At 50.4% G+C, this 22,474-nt stretch overlaps 2 protein-coding genes across 7 annotated transcripts in view; one reads left to right on the top strand and one right to left on the bottom strand.

The window, feature by feature from the left end:
• The window catches only part of BRD7 (bromodomain containing 7), a 35,003-nt gene extending 15,393 nt beyond the window's left edge, over nucleotides 1-19,610 (top strand). Inside the window, exons 5-17 of the mRNA XM_053914868.2 lie at nucleotides 1,610-1,754; nucleotides 7,013-7,123; nucleotides 11,266-11,450; nucleotides 12,293-12,416; nucleotides 13,036-13,111; nucleotides 14,229-14,336; nucleotides 14,668-14,806; nucleotides 15,196-15,307; nucleotides 16,641-16,697; nucleotides 18,344-18,455; nucleotides 18,701-18,844; nucleotides 19,007-19,150; nucleotides 19,434-19,610. Coding sequence (XP_053770843.1) covers nucleotides 1,610-1,754; nucleotides 7,013-7,123; nucleotides 11,266-11,450; nucleotides 12,293-12,416; nucleotides 13,036-13,111; nucleotides 14,229-14,336; nucleotides 14,668-14,806; nucleotides 15,196-15,307; nucleotides 16,641-16,697; nucleotides 18,344-18,455; nucleotides 18,701-18,844; nucleotides 19,007-19,150; nucleotides 19,434-19,495 — 1,519 coding nt within the window. The 3' untranslated portion in view covers nucleotides 19,496-19,610. The remainder of the gene's footprint in view (nucleotides 1-1,609; nucleotides 1,755-7,012; nucleotides 7,124-11,265; nucleotides 11,451-12,292; nucleotides 12,417-13,035; nucleotides 13,112-14,228; nucleotides 14,337-14,667; nucleotides 14,807-15,195; nucleotides 15,308-16,640; nucleotides 16,698-18,343; nucleotides 18,456-18,700; nucleotides 18,845-19,006; nucleotides 19,151-19,433) is intronic.
• A 388-nt stretch (nucleotides 19,611-19,998) lies between these two features.
• Nucleotides 19,999-22,474, bottom strand: part of ADCY7 (adenylate cyclase 7) — a 46,833-nt gene continuing 44,357 nt past the window's right edge. For all 6 annotated transcript variants that reach the window (XM_045188411.2, XM_045188412.2, XM_024551556.4 and 3 more), the window contains exon 26: nucleotides 19,999-22,442. In XM_045188411.2, the coding sequence (XP_045044346.1) occupies nucleotides 22,296-22,442 (147 nt within the window). In that variant the 3' untranslated portion in view covers nucleotides 19,999-22,295. The remainder of the gene's footprint in view (nucleotides 22,443-22,474) is intronic.

The raw sequence follows: 22,474 nt of genomic DNA, 5'->3' as shown, positions 1-22,474 counted from the left end.
CCCACCACTGGGCCTGGCGCATGGCAAATACATGTTAAAAGTTGCTGGCGTCTTATTTTTTAAGCCATTTTTATCATTATTATTCAGAGTAAGAAAACTTCAGTATGCGGCCATGTAGCGTTCCATTATGGAAATGTGCCCCATTTTTATCTACTCATGTACTGATGGACACTTGGGCTGTTTCTGGATCTTGCCTATTGTGAATAACATTGCTGAGAACCTAGGGTGCGTGCATGCTTTTGAATTGCTGTTCTGGGGTTCTTGGGATATTTTGCTAGAAGTGGGATCACTGGATCAAAAGGCAGTTCCTCTCTCTTTTTTTTTTTTTTTTTTTTTTTTTTGAGGAAACTACTGCTTTCCACAGTGGCTGCACCAGTCTGCATCCCACCAGCAGTGCACAGGGTTCCCTTCTCCCACATCCTCGCCAGCGCTTGTCTGCTGATGTGTAGCACTCTGACAGGTGTGAGGTGGTAGCTCGTTGTGGTTCTAATTCGCATAGCTCTAGTGATGAGTGACATTGAGCGTCTTTTCATGTCCGTTGGCCTTCTGTATGTCCTCTTTGGAAGTGTCTATTCAGGTCCTTTCCCATTTCTTAATTGGATTGTGTTCTGGTGTCTAAGTCCTTTATATATGTTGGAACTTAACCCCTCATCACCTGTACCACTAGCAGATACATTCTACCATACAGTAGGTCCGCTTCTCATTTGCTGATGGTTTTCTGTAGCTCTTCAGTTTGATGCAGTCCCGTTTAGTTGCATGTATCTGTCCCGTTTTCCCAGCACTGTTTATTGAAGAGGCTGTCTTTACACCATTGCAGGCCCGTGCCCCCTTTGTCGAATATTAACTGACCATAGAGACGTGGGCTTATTTCTGGGCACTCTGTTCTGTTCCATTGATCTGTGTGCCTGTTCTTACGCCAGTACCAGGCTGTTTTGATTACAGTGGCCTTGTGGTACAGTTTGGTACCAGGTATTGTGGTATCTCCAACCTTGTTCTTCTTTCTCAAGATTACTGAGCTATTTGGTTTCTCATAAATTTTTGGAATATCCACTGAATTTTGTGTAAAGCTCCTCCGATGATTCTCACACACAGCCATGAGGACCTTCCCAATGTCAATTTTTAAGCAGTACCCCCACCCACATATACACAATAGGAGTCACATCCATTGATTCAGAAAATATACTTGCTCACAGGGACGCAGTCACTGAGTGGCCCACCGAGAGTCCAAGCCTGTGGTTAGAGACCCCTGGGAAAGATCGCACGGGTGGGCTCGTAGTTACTCTTTCTAACTTTCCCCTGTAGTTGGTTAGAAACACGTGGCACTAATCTCCCAAAGGCCAGTGTGTTGGTCAGTTAGGCTCTCTATTTATTTTGTTTCATTTTCCCTGTGTAGGAGGTGCTACTTTAAGAGCACAATTAGTATGTAAAACATCTCAACTATGTTATTGATTAGTTATTAGTCTTTAAAATTATTCCTTCAATTTTCAGTGGAAAACATGTTAGCATACCACAGATTCTTTCCACATCTGAGGGTTCTTCCGACTTCTGCTCCTAGACCAGTAGATTTGTTTGTAGTAGAAATAAAATTACATTTTTTATCTCTTCACAGAAAAGACCCAAGTGCTTTCTTTTCATTTCCTGTGACTGATTTTATCGCCCCTGGCTACTCCATGATCATTAAACACCCAATGGACTTTAGTACCATGAAAGAGAAGATCAAGAACAATGACTACCAGTCCATAGAAGAACTGAAGGTAACTACGGCAGGGGGTGTTGCAATGGGGCAAACAGGAGCTATAATACAAAGTTACATATCTTTATTCACTTGAGAGTCAGGCTCTTGGGTCCTGTATATACAAAATCTTGGTAGAAACCTACATGTCGGGTATTCGTGATCTTTCTAATCCAGCTTTTGTTTTGCAAACAATTAAGTTTATTTTAATATCCAAAACTCTTTGCATATTTTTGTCTTTGAAAACATTTTTAAGCTTGGAGATACAAAATCAGATGAACTAAGCTATCTACTCCTTTATTATGTTGGGGGTTTTGAAAAGATACCTGATTGTTCATTTCAGATCAATACAGGTAAAATTGACCCTTTATGAAATTAAGTTAGAGTGGTTTCTTCTCCTAGACATGTAAGGTGTGCATAGCTTCTGACACAGAGAATAAATTGGCTTGTCCAGAAGTACTGAACAGGTTTGGTTACATTTTCTAGTTTGGTAAAAGCCAGTTGCTCCCTGAATTCCTTCACCTGGGCGCTATTTGTTGAGCACAGTTCTTTCCATTTTAAAAGGGAGAAATTGAAAAACTTGCAGGAACCTACAAGCCACCAAAATTACGCATATGCCTAATGTTATAGTTGAAGTTTTTTCTGTCTTTACCTAGTCTTGGTATGTGTTGATTTGAGAGGTGATACTTTACTTTTTAATCTTCCACAGAAAAAACCACCACATGCTTTTAAATTGGCTTGGAACCAAACGACCACAAACCAAATGGTGTAGATGCCTGTTTGCCTCTTTTCCTGCAGGCCCGTCCTCATGTCCGCCTGACCTCAGGGCTGGGCCCTCATCAGTTACAAAAGGGAAATAAGGCAGTGGGCGGTGTTTGCCTGCTCTCTTTTCATCCACCGTCAGTCGGCCGAGATTTGTGGCTAACACCAGGATCTAATTCTATCTTTACTCTCAGTTTGAATGGATAGATAATACTCCACTGCTCTGAGAAACTGGAATTATGTTCTCATGTATTCAGAGAGATGGAAATTTTTCCCAGCTTTTCATCTGGTGAAAATTAGGCTAGAACTGTTTATTTCAGCATATTTCTGACTTTATTATTGCTTAATGGAAAAAATCTTAACGGTTTTGTTTTTTTTCTTTTTGTGAACAGTTTTCCTCTGATCTTTCCCTTGTGGTGACAGGAGGGAGAAGCGTGCCCATAAGTGTTTCTGAGCACATGGTTCAGGCTGATCATAATGGAAACGAACAAGTGTTTTTAACTCTTTGGAGTTTTCTACATTACTGCATTTTTTTTTCAGTAACCCAAAGTAGTATTTATTAGCTTATCCAGCTCGTTAGGCTGTTCAAGATATTTTTTAATTACATGAAAAGTATGCAGAAAGGTCATTCAGCTTTTCAGATGACCAAGTGCCCTTACGCAAAAGCCCAGTAAAGCCCAGCACGTGAGAGCCGAGCTGCCTGCCCAGCTCGGACCCGTGAGCAGTGGGGTCACCCAGCACTCTCTTGCCAGTCGTAGGCCCAGCGGTCACTTAGTATGGATAGTAGTCGTCCGTGTCTCCTCACCTGCCTCTCCTTCTGCCAAATACACATTTAATACTTCCTAATGGATGGAGGGAGCTTTCCAGAATATCTGTACCAACTTAACCTGTGGTCCGTTGGGTAGCCACGAACGAGCCCCTGGGGGACTAGGGGACTGCTGCCGTCACGTGGAAAGTCCTGTGTGCATGTGCCAGTGCGAGCACTCGCACGCACAGGCCTGAGGAATGAGCAGACCCTTGGCTCTGGTCACATGAGAGAGGCAGGGCCTGGCGAAGCCCCGACTGATTAGCAACTTGGCTGGGTACTGAGGTCCACGTGGCCTTCGTCCACTTTGAATTCAGTACCACTTGTGACCCTTGAGTCAGTCTGCTGACGTGCTGTTAAGCGACATGCAGCCCACCTGGTTTTGTACCGATGCAGTGTTCTTGGCCGTCGTCACTAATCACGTAGTGGGCCTTGAAGGGTTTGATTCGGAGGAGCTTGTTTGGGGGAGTCAGATCCTTATTTTGTTTGGTTTTTATCATTTTAACTTAGTAAGGCCTTGGCATAATTACTCTCACATTTATACAAAGTCAGAATTACTTAACCATGAAAATATGCTGTGGGGTTGCATTCTCCAGCACATCTGTGTACTTTGACATTCAGACCAAAAGCACTGTTTGGTAATTTGGCTACTCCATTTACGTGTTTTAGCTCTTTGAAATTGTATGGTTTATTTCACATTGGCATGATTTTTGCAACATTCTGCAAACTATGTTTAGCTTATAATAGCACCCAAACAGATAAAAGAAAATTACTGTAAATGTTCTGACATTTTTGCTCAGTTAATTTGGATTTAGTAGGATCAATTGTGATAATTTGGCACTCACTGTTCCCAGTTTTCAGTCAAGATCTGAAATAAAATATTTAATCCATAAATAAATGGAAATTTAAGGTATTTTATAAAACCGAGAGTAATATTTCTAATTAGATTAACTACTCAGTTAAGAGTATTCTATTAAATATATGATAATATTTTCTTACTCTTTTGTGCAATAAGATTAAAATTTTCATCTTGGTATCTAAAGTTTATATACAGTTATGGGGGACTTCCGGTCAAGATGGCGGCACAGGCAGACACGCTCACCTCCTCACACAACCGCATCAAAACTGCAACTAAAACGTAGAACAACCATCACTCAGAACCGTCAGAAATTGAGTTGAATGGAAGTATGACAACTACAGAATTAAAGAAATCACATCCCTCCAACTGGTAGAAGGGGTGCAGACACGGAACAGGCTGGTCCCTCACCCACGCGTGGTGGATAAAAATTCGGGAAGGATATCTTGGGAACAAGGAGTCCCAGACCCACACTAGGCCCCCCTGCCCAGGGTTCCAGTGCCAGGAAGATAAGTCCCCACAACATCTGGCTTCAAAACCCAGCGGGGATTGAGTTGGTGGAAGAAACTGCTAGAGCCCCAAGCAGTTCTTAATCCACACATGGACTCACCTACTCAGGCTCACTTCCTCTGAGCTCCAGCACCGGGGTGGCAGCTTGAGAGGCACCAGTGGCATAAAGGGAGGAAGTGAAGTGCCTGGCATCAAGGCAAGCAGAGGCCATTCTCCCTTTTCTAAATCCTCCCTCCACAGAGCTGGCAAGCTGGTGCCGTTTCTGAGACTCCATCAACCTGGCGAAAACTGACCTGCCTTGGAGATCCCCAGAGACTCCGCCCCACTCAGTTTAAGGGCCCACCCAAGCTGCTTGTCCATACAAAAGGCTGGTTTGGGCTCTTGCTTCACAACTTCCTAAATCCTATCAAACAGGCAACAGCTGGTCTTGGTGAGCCCCAGGCACAGCACTGATTCACAGACTGGCTTTACCTGGGTCTCTCCAAGCCCAGTATAAGTAGCAGCCATCTCATATTGCTTTACAGCTCAGGAAAGGGGGTCCCCAGGCCAAATAGGTGGGGGCTGATCTTGGCCTGCACCATCTGGGAAGCCCCAGAGCCAGCATACCCAGTGGGTAGCTACAGATGACATTGGAGCACCACCACCCTGCCCTGCACAGCTGATCCTCCAGGATCAGGTGGGTAGAGGTAGTGGTCAGTGGTCACAGCCAATCCTTGCAGCTGAATGGCCCGGGTAAACCTCTCCGATTGATCTGCCAACAGCAACCAAATCTCAACCACAAGAGGAGGGTGTACTCAGCCCACACAAAGGGCACACCTCGAGTACCCAGCTTGGGTGATAGATAGGGGGAGGCTGTACCACTGGACCCTACAGGACACTTACTACGTTAGGCCACACTACCAAGACACGGAGTTAAAGCCTCTCTACCTAAAACATTGAAACAAACACAGGGAGGAGGCCAAAACAAGGAGACAAAGGAACATGGCCCAAATGACAGAACAAATTAAAACTCCAGAAAAAGAACTAAATGAAATGGAGATAAGCCATCTATCAGATGCAGAGTTCCAAACACTGGTTATAAGGCTGCTCAAGGAACTTGGTGAGGACGTCAGCAGCTTAACAAGATCCAGTCAGAAACAAAGGAAACACTAATTGAAATAAAGAACAGCTTACAGGGAATCAACAGTAGAGTGGATGGGGCTGAGATTCAAGTCAATGATACGGAACATAAGCAAAGAGCAACCGAGAAAAGAATCCAAAAAATGATACTATAAGCAGCCTCTGGGACAACTTCAAGAGATCCAACATTCACATTCATAGAGGTGCCAGAAAGAGAAGAGAAAGAGCAAGAAATTGGAAATCTATCTGAAAAAAATAGAGAAAGAAAACTTCCCTAATTTGGTGAAGGAAATAGACATGGAAGTCCAGGAAGCACAGAGAGTCCCGAACAAGATGGATGCGAAGAGGCCCACTCCCAAGACATCATAATTAAAATGCCAGTGGTTAAAAATAAAGAGAGGATCTTAAAAGCAGCAAGAGAAAAGAAGTCAGTTACCTACAGGGGAGTTCCTATAAGACTGTCAGCTGACTTCTCAAAAGAAACTTTGTAGGTTAGAAGGAGTTGGCGAGAAATACTCAAAAGTCATGAAAAGCAGGGACCTATAGCCAAGATTGCTCTACTCAGCAAAGCTACCATTTAAAATCGAAGGGCAGATAAGGAGCTTCCCAGACAAGAAAAAACTAAAGGAGTTCATCATCACCAAACCATTATTACATGAAATGTTAAAGGGACTTCCTTAAGGAAAAGAAGATGATCAAAACTATGAACAATAAAATGGCAAAAGTACAAATCTGTGGGGGATGGATGAAGAGGCGAGGGGACAAAGAAGCACAAATAGGTGGTTACAGAGTAGCCACGGGGATGTAAAGTACAGCACAGGACAGGGAGCAGCCGAAGAACTTACACACGTGACCCACAGACACGAACAGCGGTGGGGGGACGGCCTGAAGACGGGCAGGTGCTGGGTGGAGGGGATGGAGGGGGGAAATTGGCACAACTGTAACAGCATATTCAATGAAACACAACATAAAGACCACAAATAAAGTATATACAGTTGTGAAAAGCTTCAGGATTTGGAAAAGAATGTAGTAGGATAGTTAAATCAATCTAGCAGTATTTGTGAGTCTTACAACTTAACAAATTGCTGTTAATATCTGATAAACAGTGAAAGAAGGGGGCGGGGTTTTTTGGCTTTAATTTTTCAAAGACCTGTATGATTTCAGATCAGGAAAGAAGGGCACTTCATTTTGTTTTAATGCATTTTCCCCCTTAATATTCTCTCTGCAGGACCACTTCAAACTTATGTGTACTAATGCTATGGTTTACAACAAACCAGAGACCATTTATTATAAAGCTGCGAAGAAGCTATTGCACTCAGGAATGAAAATTCTTAGCCAGGTAAAGAAAATTCTTTGCCATAAGTAATAATTAAGCAATTCATATTCCTTTGTGTGTTGGTCACAGTGGTACAGATCCAGTTCAGAACCGGTTTATTGTATGACAGGCAGAGCCTGTTGAAGTTGAAAGAGTACACGAAAGAAAATTTAATAACACAGAGGAGAAAATTAAGCAGGAAGGTTCTTCTTTGGAACTGACACAAATAAATACTGGCATTCACTTGTAATTATTTACATGAGGCCCTTGCATTGATACTCACCAGATACTTGCTGTGAAAGAAACAGCAACCTGAATTCCAGGATAAGACTGACTAGGTGAATTATGAGAGCTTTGGGGAGGAAAGCTCTCTGTGGGGTTGGAATCTGAAGTTCTGGTGAAGCATGGGGACTAACTTGGAACTGTCAGCGGCCACCACTGCTCAGGAGCAGGCCCGCCCTCCATGGAGGACAAGCTCTGGGGCCTGGTGACGCGTTCTAGGTGGGAGAGATGGGCGCAGGGGCGCAGATGCCTCTTCAAGCTGCGTGCTCCGGAGATGCTGTAGGTAGTGGCAGAAGGTGGCGTGGGGCCATCTGCGGGCGAGGCCCTGACCCATCCGGAGGGTGAACTGAGGTGATCTGTGTGGCAGAAGCAGAGGGCTCCCAGGATAATACACATCTTAGTTTTCACTCACAGCGCTGCGTGGGATGGGAAGTGACCCAAGACAGTGCTGGCACCTCGCCACAGCAGGAGTTGGAAGGCTCCTTGGCCCTCACTGAGAGCCTCAGAGTCCTCCCCTCCCAGGAGAAGGCTTGGCCCGTGCCCGCCGACGTACCTGCTAGCAGTGAGTGCTGATGCGGACAGGACCTGGTGCAGGGAGGGGCGGTGACAGATGGGCAGGGTGGGAGAGGGGTTTGTGAAGAAGAACTGAGCCGGTGTGAGGCAACAAGGAGGAGAAAAGCCAGAATCAAGAGTGTGAGCTCAGACCCAAGGGAGTTACAGGACAGTAGGGGTGAGTCACAGCTGCACAAGGTTTTCCAGCTGCGACGGGATCGTCTGTGTCAGTTTTACGTTTACAGAGTCGTCTGGGTGTGTGCGCGTGTCTGCGTGTCTGCGCTGGGCTCTGAGAGATTCTTGGATCCACTTAACGGGAGAAAGAAAACCATTTGGATCGATGACACTTCTTGCGCCCCTCTAATGTTTAGACAGCGTCGGTTCCCGTCCTTCGCTAGAGACTTGGGAGGCTGGTGTAAGCCAGTTACCGTCTACACGAGATGGCATTGGAGTGTCAGACATCCGTCCCGGGCTCTGCAGAAAGGCCTAGGGTACAGAACCCAGCCATAGTCCGGGTTTAAAACCTGCAGGTGCTGTTGTTACTGTATTTGAAGGTGACTGCGACCATTAGTCACTCCAAAACACGTACATTGAGTTTCCAGGAGGAAATTTAATTCACAGGGATAACTTACCCAGAGTAAATTCATCCACTTTGATTTACCGCTGTTGCCATTGTCATTTCCCATCACCTTCAAATCATGTAGTTGATGTAACGTGCAGAAGAGTCCAGTATCCCGTGGGTTTTACTGGGGGTGGGATGGTTGGAGACACAGGAAATTAAGTTTCTTCTCCACTTTCCCTTTTCTGTCTCTGTTATCTTCCTTTTTTTCAAACCTCTTCCTGTTGAGGCACCTACCCGTCCTGTGTGCTAGCTTCCTGTTGACTCCACCCCAGATGGGAGGGCTCCTTCCTCACCACGGTGATTTTAAATGTTTAAATTTAGACCTTTTGAGTTAATTCCTCAAATAGCAGTGTTCCCAGGAGAGCCCAGCACACCCTTCCACGAATGGTGTCTTTTAAAAGGCCATTGTTTCGAATGCTCAGTGTAAAGGTTGTAGAGCAGCCTTCCATTATTTTCCCAGTCACACACACGATGACCGGCCCACGCCACTTTTGTAAAGGACAGGCACACGTAGTGACTTCTCATCGTCTAAATAAAAAGGAGGGTGCTGCTGCCTGTTAACAGAGACAGAACAGCGCGGACCAGCCAGGGTTGGAGTCCCGGCTGTCTGGGCACCACCGTGTGACCGGGATGGCGGGAGTCCCGGCCCTCTGGTGTGCGGGTGAGTTGCGCGATGGGGATTGGCGAGGCTGTGGCAAAGTCTCGGGCCCATCAGCCACTTACGTTGTGAAACCAGGGGCTGGTAAACAGTGTGCTAATTTGGAGACATCGTAATTACCAAAAAAGAAAGTCATTGCTTTCAAAGTAAAATTAATTATAAACACAACTTTTGTTTTCTATTACTTGTGTCCAAATGTTGAAAATTTCTCTAAATGAATTATTTTAATTTTGTGCAAATATGTTACCAAAAAAAAAAATCCCCAAATGTTCTTACTGCGGTTCTGCTTTGTAAGTTCTGGAGTGGGAATAAAAAGGTTGCTGAGAAGTTTGTGCCCCGGGCCCCTCCTGCTTACAAGGCACCGCCTGATTGGGGGCTAGAGGTGGAGAGACGGCAAGAAACGGCCTACTGGACATTCCCAAGGGGAACACAAATGGCCGGTGACAGTTACAGAAATAGGCACGCTCCCTGATATTTTGTAAGTATGCATTCAAATAAGACATGTTTTTAATAGTCAAACTGGCAACTTTAAAAAAATTACACTGTTTGACAAGGACTCAGAGAAACTTTCAAACAGTAGCAGAAATTGATACTGCTTTTCTGAAAGGCAGTTTGGCAGGAAATACCAAAAACCTGAAAGATACTTACTATTTTTGACCTAAGTTTCCATTTTTAGGAATTTATCTTAAAGAGAGATTTTTAGATTCTTCGATTATTCACAGTAATCTTCATGAGACTTGTGTTTGTAATGGTGGAAACTTGGAAATAATCTAAATGTCGAAGGGGAGGTTGTTAACTAAATTGTGGTACATAAAATAGGATGAATTACTACACAGTTATTAAAAGCATTGTAAAGAATATTTAATGATATGGAGGGGAAATGCTTGTAACTTATTAAGTGAAAAAAATTCTGGTACCCAAATACTGGGTATAATTCCAGTTTGCTGATACGTATAATGCTTAGAAAAACACTGAGATAATAAAGCTGTTAACCCTGTTCCTCGCTAGATAATACATTAACAAGGCTTTTGTTTTCTCCTCTACCCACATCTTTGTCTAGATAAAATGCATTACTCTAGTAGTTTTAAGATGATTTTAAAATAGAAGCTCAGAAGTAACAAGTTCACGTTCTTGAGGCTCTCACAACCCGCATTGCTAACAGTCATGGGAGGCGAGTCCTGGTTGCAGTCCTGGGCTCCGAAGTGACCTCAGATGAGTCACTCGAGTTTCTGGACCACATTGCTCTTATCTGCGTGCCCTCTGGTCCTCGTTTCTGTTGTTCTGCAAAAGGCTTTGCGGCTGTTGCTCTGGGTCCCTAAGGAGACCGCCCTTCCCTTGGCATCCAGTGACAGGCTCAGCGTTCAAAGGCAAGAGTCGGCTCTGAGTAGGCCTGCCCCCCGAGCCTCCGGCCTCGGCCACGACACAGCCCCACAGCCCCACAGCACGTCAGTGCGGAGGGAAGTTAGGCACGAGTTTCACGAAAAGCAACAAGACTTCTTCGGTGAGAAGAGCCCTTACGCACTCAGAAAGCAGCTGTGCTCGCCGCCTTCGATTCTCTGAAGCGTGTGGTCTCGGCGGCATTGGTGATGGCCCACTGTCGACCGTCCCAGGGTGCCAGAATATAAGGACACGTCAGATGCCCATTCACATGCTACATGCTGTGGGGTTTAAAAACCTGGTAATTCCTGAAATTCACACGATAAGCCATTCTGTTAGATAGAAAATGTCGACATGCTATCAACCCCAATTTGACTTGTCAAACTTAGCACTGCAAAGAACATTTAGTCTTTGTACATACGCCCTCTTCGGTGAGCTCTCTGATGATGCAGTAAACTTGCCCAGCATTCTCTCATGCTGGGGATCAAGGCATCTGACTTGAAGGAGCAAACGTTGGCCTGGTCCCTAAATACAATACTCTTGGTGTAATAACGTTTCGTTGGCTTTCTTCCCAAGTTAGTCACAAGATAGGTACAAGCTCTTGGGAGAAACACAGTGCGTTGCTTTAAAAATAAATGACAACCATACAATAAGAATATTCTTGAACGTTTTTAGGAGAGAATTCAGAGCCTGAAGCAGAGCATAGAATTCATGGCAGACTTGCAGAAGAGTCGAAAGCAGAAGGATGGAGGAGACACCTCGCAGAGTGGGGAGGACAGTGGCTGCTGGCCCGCAGAAAGGGAGGACACGGGCGAGATGGACGCCCAAGCCTTCAAGAGTCCCAGCAAGGAAAGCAAAAAGTAAAGTGTCTGCCGTGTTGCGGTTAAGCTGACTTTCTCAAGCTCGTGAGGGGAAACAGTGACCCGGTGCCCACCTTGGGGGCCGGGCACCCCTCTGCCTGTGGTTGGTGGGTGTGGGCGTGGCAGTCCCGGTCTGTCACGGGGTGCCCTCAGCACCGTGGGGCATCACCCGGTGCGGTGCAGAGGCAGTCCCCAGGGTGCACTCTCAGGAAATGAGCTTGGAGCCGGTCGGTCGTCTTTAGGGACTCCCTGTAGTCCGTTAAGGAAAAGGAACTATTTGTTTAGGGGAAGCGGGTGCTTCTTACCACATTCCATAAAGACACGGAGATGGGAGGGAAGCCGGTCCTGAACGGGCGCTGCTGAGGCCGGGACGTGTCTCCCTCTAGAGGGCAGTGGGTGGGGGCAGCGACTTCCCCCAGCCCCTCACCCGCTGACACCGCCCTCACTGTGGGCTCCGGGAGAGGCTTCCAGTCAGCAGTTTGGGACATCTGCTGTCACAGCGCAAAGGAAGTCAACTTGGGACAAGTTTTTGTCCGTTAAGGTTTATACATTTTAAATGTACGTTTATTTTTAATTTGAAAAAGCTTAAAATTCTGCCTTCAGAATACATGCATGGCAGAATTCTTTTTTGTGGATGTGCTGAGAAGCACGTTCAGGTTAGATGGCTCTGGGCCCAGGGGCAGGGCTCAAGCTGACAAACCCGCGTGGCCTTTCCCTGCGGGTCAGCCCTCCCCAGGGGGTCTGATCGGGCTGGTGCGAGTCCAGCGCCTGTTGTGTTCATGGTGGGAGCTCTTTTTAATATCTTCTCGTCTTCCATGCTCAGCGCTAGTGTGTGATTTCAGGAAAGACAGAGATGTGCTTGAAGAGAGAGTGAGGAGCCAGAACCTGGAAAGAGAGCAGGAGCAGATCGACCGCATCGTGAGGGAGTCTGGAGGGAAGCTGACCCGGCGGCTGGTGAATAGTCAGGTGACGCAGTGTTTCCTTCCTCCTCGGGGCCCCGTGTCGGCTGTCTGCTCGCGATGCGGCACCTGTGTGCCCCCGGTCCACGCCTGCCTCAGAGCTCCCCGCACAGCACTTGGGGTGGAGAAGTTAACATGTGTTCGTGAGCTCCATGGTCAGTCCTACCCTCTAGCGCTAGGGTTTCTTAGTGAAGTTAACGTGTTCTGAAATTGCAAAAAGAACCACGTACTCTATTTTAAGCTTATAAGAAAACATTTACACTCTGGTCTTTAGAAACGTTTAACACACTGGTTTTAAAACCAGGTGCATCCATACATGATTTTGGGCAGGCCGCCCCTCTCCTGGTCTTCAGTGCCCTCTTTAAGCTGGGCAGGCAGACGAGGCAGCCTTAAGGACCCACAGCGCTCTTTAAAACGCGGAGAATTTCCCGATTGTCGTCTTTCAGCCCACCGGCACCGCGTGTCTGGTGTGGAAGTCGCTACCTCAATGCAGTGTGATAGCCCCGTAGTGTGAGTCTGCCTGTAGTGAGGCTCTCTAGTGTCAGCTGTGCGCACGCACTCACACACACACACGACTGATAGGAACAGAACCGTTGACACCGTGTGAATGCTTTGGGTCCTTGCAGTGCGGATTCGAAAGAAGAAAGCCAGACGGAACGACGACGCTGGGCCTCCTGCACCCGGTGGACCCTGTGGTAGGAGGTGGGTTCACAGACCTTGCCGTCTGCAAGGAGCAGTGATGGGCAGGGGGGCGGGGCAGCAGGCCGGGTCGGTGGTGACTGGCTGTCCCGCAGTCTCTAAGAACTGGGCCCAACAGCATGTGGCTCTTGTTAACAGCCTCCTGGCTTTCCTTCGCCCTAAAGCAGCGCTCTGTAGCTCAGGCTTTCTTTAAATGCAGAGTCCTAGGCCCAGACGCCAGACCCACCATTAACAAAGCCCGACAGCGAGGCGGTGCTTTCTGGCCCTGGTTCTGAGGGCCTGTGGTCTCTGCCCTCAGTCACTTCCACAGGCATCTCAGAGCCCCCCAGTTGTGACAGCGGTGACCCGATGGGTGTGCACTGCGTGGCTGCCTTCACAGTGACAGGAGCACACGGGCTCGACAGCACGGTCTTTCTCCGTGGCCGGGAGAGAGTGTGCGACGGTCGGGAGTCACTGCCGTGTCACTTCAGTTGTGTCCTCGTTTTCTCAGTATCTGAGAGTGTCCTCCCGGCACCGCCCTGCTCACCTCAGAGCCCCGGTGTCGTCCGGGGCTCGTTCCTGGGGTGTGGAGGCCACGTTGTTGTTGATCTTTTGTGAGAGAGACCCCAGTTCGTTCCACTTACTGACGCACTCACTGGCTGAGTCCTCCACCTGCCCTGACCGGGGGTGGACCCGCAACCTGGGTGTGTCGGGACGACACCCCAGCAGCTGGCTGCTCGGCTGGAGTCTGGAAGTCACATCTTCAAAGGCTGCTCCTCACTGTACATGTTCCTTCTGAATGTATTACGAGTGCTTGTCCTTAATCCGGCTGTTTTCCCTTACTCGGTCTTTCACTAACTTTTCCTGCTGGTTTGCTTCCGTCATAACGTGCAAAGGTCCCACTTCTCAATCCTGGTTTCAAGTGAGACGCAGCGTGATTACAGAGAGCTCCAGGGGCAGTGATGAGAATGGTCAGGTTTGGGTCCTGGCCGCCTGCATGCCTTTCTAAGCTCAGATTTCCTTGCCTTAAAAATGGGGACAGCCGGGGCTGCCCCGCTCGTCACAGTCACGTAGGGGCCTGAGGCTGTGTCCGCGCCAGCCCGTGCAGGGCGCCGTCTCACTGCGCGGCCTTGTGTTCCAGAACCCGGCTACTGCCCCGTGCGGCTGGGCATGACCACGGGCCGGCTGCAGTCTGGAGTGAACACGCTGCAGGGCTTCAAGGAGGACAAGAGGAACCGAGTGACCCCGGGTGAGGCGCCCACCCGTGGCCATTTCCATTGCTGCTTCCTTCGCTGGCTCTCGCGCTGGTATTTTTGCCACCTTAATTAATTAGCTATTTTACTAAATTCAGAAGAAACTGAAAAACTGCATTTAATACTCAAAATGAGCTTTGCTGTGTCCCTTTCCCCTTTGTGGGGGAAAGTCACTGGAGTAGCGACCCCATGAACATCTGTTGGGGGGACGTCTGCCTTAGATTTGTACGTCAGTCAAAGTAGTGAAGCTGGAAGGGAGCAGCTCCTCCTGCAACAAAAAGTGGGCTGATGACGCATAGCAGTAAAGTGTTCGCTTTTTGCCAACAGTGTTGTACTTGAACTACGGGCCCTACAGTTCCTACGCACCTCACTATGACTCCACATTTGCCAACATCAGCAAGGACGATTCTGATTTAATCTACTCCACCTACGGGGAAGACGACTCCGACGTGTCCAGCGATTTCAGGTGAGTCCCCGCCCCTCGGTGTTCTGAGTGCGGCGTTTTCTATGGCGCTGACCCACACGTCTGTGCCTGAAGGGTGTGGTCCAGGCTGGCGGTGTGACTTGGAGAGTCTTGGTGCCAGTAGAAGTCTCTGGGTGGGGAAGATCCCCTGAGGGAGGAAGCCGGGGCAGAGCACGGAGCCCCAGGACTGAGCCCTCACTCCCCCTGCCCGGCCCCCCAGCATCTCACCTCACTGTCCCTGTGACACTCCCGTTCTGTCATGGGGAGTCTGTCCCTGGTAGATGAGTATGTGGCTGCAGAGCTGGACCTGGGTGGACAGCTGGACATCATACTCTGGAAATTGAGGGCATCTGTGGAAACAGCGGTGACTTTCCCAACACTCTCTCTTTCAGCGTCCACGAGTTTCTGGCCACATGCCAAGATTACCCATACGTCATGGCGGATAGTTTACTGGATGTTTTAACTAAAGGAGGCCATTCCAGAGCCCTGCAAGAGTTGGAGACGGTAAGAATGCTTCTGAAGAAACAGGGTAATTTATCGTCAGCGCTCAGGCGTCAGTCACAGTGTTGTGAAACCTCGGGATGAACCAGTGTGGCAGCTGAACTCCGGTCCCCCGAGAGGGCAGCCCAGCCCGGGCGGAGACCTGGGCGGAGGACAATGAACGGAAACGGGCAGTGCGGGCACCAGGACCTGAGGGCCAAGGACTGTCGTCATCCCCTGGGCCCAGGCCCGAGGACAGAGAAGTGGGGTTTGCTTCCTCGTCACTGTCTTTTAGTGACACTTGGGAGCCAGCGCAGTTCATTCAGACAGAGTTCATCATCTGGGGTTAGCCAGAGACCCAGCTCCAAGGTCAGAACGACAGGTGTTCCTTCTGCTGTGGAGGGGAGCTGGTCTCCGGCACGTCCCTGTCACCACAGAGGACCCTGTATCTCATAGGGGGTCGTAACTTCCTGGTGGCCATGGCTAGAGTTGCCTTGTCCTCTGCCCGAGCTGCACCCGCCAGCGGGGCGGAGGCAGCCCCGTGGGTCCCACAAGTACGGCCGTGGGCACGAGCACAGGAGCCGCGTTCCTCGCTGGGTCTAACGTGGATTCCAAAGCACGTCCGCTGCACCCTTCCCGTCAGTTCGCCCGAGGGAGCGAACGGGCTTGGGCTCCAGTTGAACAGCTTTCGTTTGGCTCATGTGGCAGTGTGTTTCAGATTTACAGTTTCTCCTCTCTTTGATCTAACAGCTATTCTCAGAATTTATTCTGCAAAATAAAAGTTATCTGTAAGAATACAGTTTATAATTTTTAAAAATTGGGAATTGGTTAAATGAATCTCAATACTACCTTTCAAAACAAGATGACGTTGTTACTGGCTTGTGAGCAGGGGACCGTTCACGTGTCTGCCTGGTCCCTGAGGGCCAGCGCTGGGGTGGCTCCCACGTTCTGCGGGGCCCGGGGCCCGGGCCTGTGACGGCAGCCCTCCGCCGTCTGGGCGTGCTGCCTCTGTCGGCATGGGACAGGCCCCGGAGTCCCTGTGCGGTCCTTGTCAGAGGCACCTGGCGTTGAGAGCAGGCTCCGTTCCTTCGGGTACTTCAGCTACACGCGCGCGGCTGTTGAATCAGGTATAGAATTATCCATCATGAAGTCACTGGGAGTAGGTACTCTTGACTCAAGATACTCTCAAAATGCTAGTGATTATATCTAATTCATTTTTGGTTTAAAAAATATATTCCATAATCTATATTCTTACTCCTTTTCTCTTGCCATGAGACTCCAGCTATTTTTCTATTTCCTTGATATTTACCTTTTTCTACACCTTCTAACACAAAGTTGTTTTTCTTTACCCTCATAGGCGTCGCCTGAAGATGACAGCCAGACAAGGACGCCTGACACCGCGAAGGAGACAGAGGTGATGTGGTCTTCCTGAAAGATATTTAAACGGAGAGTAAGAGAAAAGACCGAGACGGTAGAGCTTTGTGTGGAAAGGAAAACACTGAGGATCCTGTGGGACGAAGGGCTGTCTCCCTGCGGGGAGCGCAGTGGCGACCAGCGCTGAAGTCGGGCCGCGGGCACGGGCCAGGGCGCGGGTTGGGGAACCAGCGCTGGGAGGCTGAGGATCCCCTCCTGGGCGGTGCCTGTGACCTGGGTCTGGACGGACAGATGGACCTTTCTGGCAAAGCTCAGAAAGTGGGTGACCACAGGACCTGGGGGGAGGCCCAAGTGACAGTCCCGTATGCGGCACTAAGAAGTGGCGATTTTGTCCCAGAGCACAGGGTGCCGTGGTAAGTGTCAGAGAGGGCTGGAGGGAGGGGCCAGTGAGGAGCTGTGGGGCTTGTCTGAGCACAAGCGATGTAAAGGAAGAGACTGAAGCTGCGTGGTGGAGAGGACGACTCAGAACTGAGCGTAGCAGGGCCTGGCGCTGAGCATAGTGGTACTGGCTCGTGTCCGCAGTGTGGAGGGGAGCACCCCTGGTTTCTGGCGTGGGAGGGGCTGTCCGGGGGAACATGGGGGCGAGGAGAGGACAGAGCCTTGGGCAGGCCCATAGTTAAGGTACGAAGAGAAGACTGGCACCTGTCACTTGTAACCTCGGGGCTATCAGTAACCTGGTGGGGACAGAAGGGAGACGCCTCAGGGAGTTGAGTGGGAAAACAGGGACACGGAGAATCTGAGACCTAAGGAAGCCCTTTAGCTGAGGGCACAGAACACCTGAAGACGTGCGAGCTAGTGGAGACGGGTGCGGGTGTAGGTGGTGGTGACAGAACCACGTCCTTCCCGGAAGGTCACATGCTGGGTGCCGGGCAAGAGTGAAAGAGATGTTCGGAGGGAGGGGGGCTGGGGACAGAGTAACAAGGCTGGAAGGGCAGGGGGCCAGGTGGCAGGCCGGGGTTGCTGGCAGCATCGCACCGCCGCACGCCGCAGCCCGTGTGCTGGCAGAGGAACGGAGCGCTCGGGTTGTGTGCTGGAGCACGGAGCCGGTGTCTAGCGGACACCACTGGCTTTTGGTCACTGATTATCTGGGTTGAGCTGTTCCTAAAAAGCAGCGTTGAAGTTACGGGAACCATCTTACGATTCCAAAATTAAAATTCCACCCTTTCTTGGATTTCATTTCCCCACACAACACTGACAGCCCGTCTCTGGGGCGTGGAGGAAACCCGGGGAGAGTCGTACGCAAGATCTGCGGGAGTGCCTGTGGCCAGATGGGCCGACGGGAGCTGTGGGCCCGCGAGACAGGCCTGGTCGCAGTGACGGCAGTCCCAGGCTGCTGTCACTTCTACATGCAGAGTTGCTGGCATGTGAAGGCAAATGATGCAGCTTGTACAGGACACACCATCACCTTACTGAGCACGGTGGATTCATGGACACTTTTTTGCCAGGCTTTGGGAATGGCATTTTTCAAGTGTTCTGGAAAGACATTTTATAGGCATTAAATTATAACTGCAAAGTAAATGCGTGGAGTGACAGGGCCTATGAACACAAGCCATCTTACTCAGTTCTCAGGCTAGCACTGTTGGGCTCAGCAAGCTCCAGCCACCCCTCCTCCTCTCTTCAAAGCAGGTTGCAGAGGTGGAGCCGGCAGGGCGGCTAGACGCTGGCTGCCAGGACAGGCTCGCGGCACTGGAAGCGGTAGCCAGCTTTGGTGCTCCAGCTGAAGTTTTTGACTCTGAAGGTGAGTGTCTCTGGAGGGCTTGAAAGGAGCACCCCCTGACATGGCAGTCGGGGCCCACCGTCCCCACCAAACAGACTCACAGAACCATTGGCAGGCTTCAGGGACAGCAAGGCACATATGTGGTGGTGGGCTCATGGGAGGAAAGGAGACTAACCGGTGCGTCCCGAAGCCCTTGAGCGTGGGCCACTGCGGACGGGGCAGCAGGGGTGCTTGCTTCAGTGTGCCCTTGTCTTGTGTCGCCCCAGAAGCCGAGGTGTTCCAAAGGAAGCTGGACGAGACCACCAGGCTGCTCCGGGAGCTCCAGGAAGCCCAGAACGAGCGCTTGAGCACCAGGCCTCCCCCTAACACCATCTGCCTCCTGGGCCCTTCCTACAGGGAAATGCATCTCGGTAGGCGGCCCCTCTGGGGGAGGGATGCTGGCAGTGACCTGCTGCAGAGGGTCACCAAGTGGAGACAGTGGACACTGCAGCCTTAGCATCTGTGCCCTTGTTTCCTGAAGTAGCTGCATTTCAGCACCGAGAACTGTTTCCATTTTCATCTTTTTCTTCCAGCTGAACAGGTGACCAGTAACCTTAAAGAACTTGCCCGGCAGGTGACACCAGGCGATGTCGTGAGCACGTACGGGGTTCGGAAGGCCATGGGCGTCTCCGTCCCCTGCCCCGCCGTGGGAGGCAGCCTGGTGGACCTGACAGAAGGTGCGTGCCCGGCCGTGTCGGGAACGGCGGTCTTCTCGCCCGCATGGCCCGTGACAGGTCCCACCGCTGCATGTCGGTCACGCGTGAACGACTCGGTTCCCGTCCCTTTTCATCCACAGAACTCAAGGTCTCACACAGTTACAGAGAGCGCCCAGTGAGCCCCTAAAAATGCACGCCGCCCTCACCTGCCCCAGTGAGGGGGGCCATCAGCGCTGCCCCTCCCTTCACGGCCCTTTGTGCACCTGAAGGACAAGGCGCCGAAGGAAGCATTTTTTTCTTTCAGATCTTGAAGCAGCTAAAAAGCCTGCTGTTGCTGAGTGTGGGCCCGACGTGAGTGGAAGCTAACTGGTATTTGATTATATATTATGTACATATTTTTTCATCCTCACCTTGGAAGTGCTTTTCACAAGATACTGAATATTTGTAAATTGTGTTTTTAATTAAACTTCGGAACAATTAACTTTAATGTTCCAGAGACTAGACTTCTGTTGGGTAACCAGGCTGAACCTGGGACTATAAGCTGTATGATGCATAGCAGCTAAATTACCCTTTGACCTTTCCTGACAACATGGGAGAGCAGCTCAGAGGTACAGCAGGGAGCCTCTCAGTCCCGCACACACCACAGTCCCCGTTAACAAGACCAAATCACTCCTGACCTCCCGGGTCGAGTCTGATGTTACTCAAACATGGCCCTGTGGGGAGGGCTGCGCTTCGGGGGTGGGCGGCGGCCAGCAGTGCCCTTACTCCCCCTGACCCCGAGATGACTGGGCAGTATTGGCCCTTGGACTTCGGGTCCGCTTTCGCTGGGCTAAGATCCTGAGGCCAAGAGAGCATTTAAAGTCAAGACATTCGGGTTTTCCGTGCTGGTGATTTAATACATGAAAAGCTAAACCAAGTAGAAACACTGGTGCTTTATAAAAATGAAACAATGTTTTAAGACGAACGCTACAGATGTATAAATACTCAGTACACAGCATAGCCCCTGCTACTCGCATGTACGTTCTCAAAGCGTATTTCTGCACATTCACCTGTCACAGACGCACGTCTGCTGTGGTTAAGGCCTCCTTGTCCATTTGGAAGTTTTCTTAAATAACCCCAGGAACTTCCGGGGGATTTCTCACTGGAGTCAGTGAGGCCACCTTCGTGGAGACTTTTAAGCAAGTCCTTGACCCATAGAGAAGGCCAGTGTTAGAAAAAGATACTTGGCCTGTCGTCCACAGAACAAAGTGGCACATGAAGCAATGTCTTGGCAATTAGAAAACGTTTATAAGAAATAACTGCAAGTAACTTTTATGGTCAGTTACATACTCGATCTGAACATTGAAAACTTAAAATCTTACATGAACGCAGTGCTTTAATTGGAAATAAAGATACATTAACGGCAACCAATTCTCTAAACTCCCAACCGGGATTGCTGTTGCTGAAAAGAAAAAAGTAACGGACATTGCAAGAGTAGGAGCAGGCCCAGCACTCTGGAGCGCATCTGCACCCTGCTGGCCAGAGGCCTTCTGGGGAGCCCCGCTCACCGCTGGCTTTTCGGGGTCTGGACGTCAGCACGGGCTCACCTGAAGCCAGCCCTTCAGGCAGTGTCGGAGGCGCCGGCTTTCCCGTACTGGCACTTCTGCCCTGAAGTCTCTGTACACAGCAGGTCCTTGCCATCACTTGTACCTTCCCATACGTGCGCCACCTCGGCTCCTCCCTAGCCCACCGACGGCCCTGCGAGGCCCAGGACAAGCCCCACGGCAAGTCCCGGCCCAGGCTGCCAACCCTGGCTCCGCACACTGTACTCGGCCCCAGGCAGCCCTCCATGCCGAGCCACCCTGCCTGCGACCCTGCACCAGCTCCTGAAGCAGCCCATGTGCATTTGTGATGCCAGGGGGTGCGAGGGTGACTTCAGACTGTGAACCCAGCCGTACGGTGACGGTCACCTGTGTGAGGGCACCTGGGCTACTCTGCTCATGAGGCAAGGGTCCCTTCAGAAAAAGGATTGGGCAGGTTGGTTGGTTCTCACCTTGGAACCTAGTCTGACTTCTTCGGATTAAGAGCTGAAGCTCACAAACCTGGCTTTTTGCAGCTGCCTCGATTCCCTCGGTCAGAACAAGGCCTCAGCATCCGAGAGGGCTGGCTTCCCAGGTGGGGGCCTCTCCACGTGCCCTCACTGAGCATGAGCTCGCGGTCTGGAGCTCCCCAGGGTCGGTGCTGGACTAAAGGACAGGATGGCGTCCCAGCGCCCCGGGCCCCTTCCCTTCCCGTCTAGCATGGAGGTGGGACGCAGGGAAGCCTGCGGGCATGGCTCGGAAGTGCCTGGGTGGTGAGAGGGGGGCTGAGAAGCTACTTGGCCCTGAGGTCCAGGTTTTCTGCTCATTAAACCTGACCTCAAGATGCTGGACTAAAAGTGGTCTGATCGGCCTGAGGGCCATGCCGCATCCCACAGAGCTGAACACAGGGCAGTGGCCTGCTTCCTCCCGGCAATTAAAAAGGCAGATAACACGCTGCAGGGGAGGCAACTGTCTAGCCTCCAAGAAGTCATTAAAAAGGATGAGGCTTCCATTAAGGGTGTATCCATTTAAAACAAAACGCATGGCAGAGATGGCAGGCAGTATGGGTGTCCGCTGTGCTTCCTCCTCTGTCTGAAGCCCTTCACGGGTCTGCAGCCCCCTCGCCAGCTATTTACCAGCGTGCCCAGGTCAGAAATGCAGGACCCCGCAGCTGGTCCGCTGGGGGCGGAAGGCGTCCCCAGCCAACCCCACACACCCTTTCATAGTCCTCCTGCACCTAGAAAATGGGGCACTCGAGCAGCTCCCTGGCCATGAGAGGGTGTGTGCAGGCAGGATCTGGAGGAGGACATGGAACTCGAGTGAGCCTCGTCCCGCCATGCTAGAGGCCTCGTTCCCAGAGCGAGCAGCTCAGAGGGTCTGGCTGGCTGTGTGTCAGAAGGCTCTGTGGTCCCCTCGAGCTGGGGGCGGGCACACGTGTCTAAGAAGTCCTCTTGTGCAAATGCAAGGGAGCCACACACAGCTCTCTGTCAGGAGGTAGTGGTGGCCAAGGCCGTGGAAGGCCATGACCGGCGTGGGGCTGAGTCCTCCCGTCGGCTTGCTTTTGGGAAGATCGTCGGCCTCCAGCATATCTGGCCCTACCCTGGCCCTCAATTCGGCCCGGGCCCTTGGAACTTGGTGGTGTCTGTGCAGACAAAGTAAGTCCTCAGCTCCCCTTTGCCTTTGACGTTAATCAGTCCTCGGCATTCGCAAGAGTAACCGAGTCCCTGGAGAATGGTGCACGTCTCTTCTGTCACCTGGAAAGAAACCGAAGTCTTGAGAAGCTGGA

This window comes from Desmodus rotundus, chromosome 12 (genome assembly GCF_022682495.2).
Source record: "Desmodus rotundus isolate HL8 chromosome 12, HLdesRot8A.1, whole genome shotgun sequence".
Lineage (NCBI taxonomy): Eukaryota > Metazoa > Chordata > Mammalia > Chiroptera > Phyllostomidae > Desmodus > Desmodus rotundus.
Note: the sequence above shows the minus strand (reverse complement) of the source record. Positions and strands in the feature narration are given on the sequence as shown.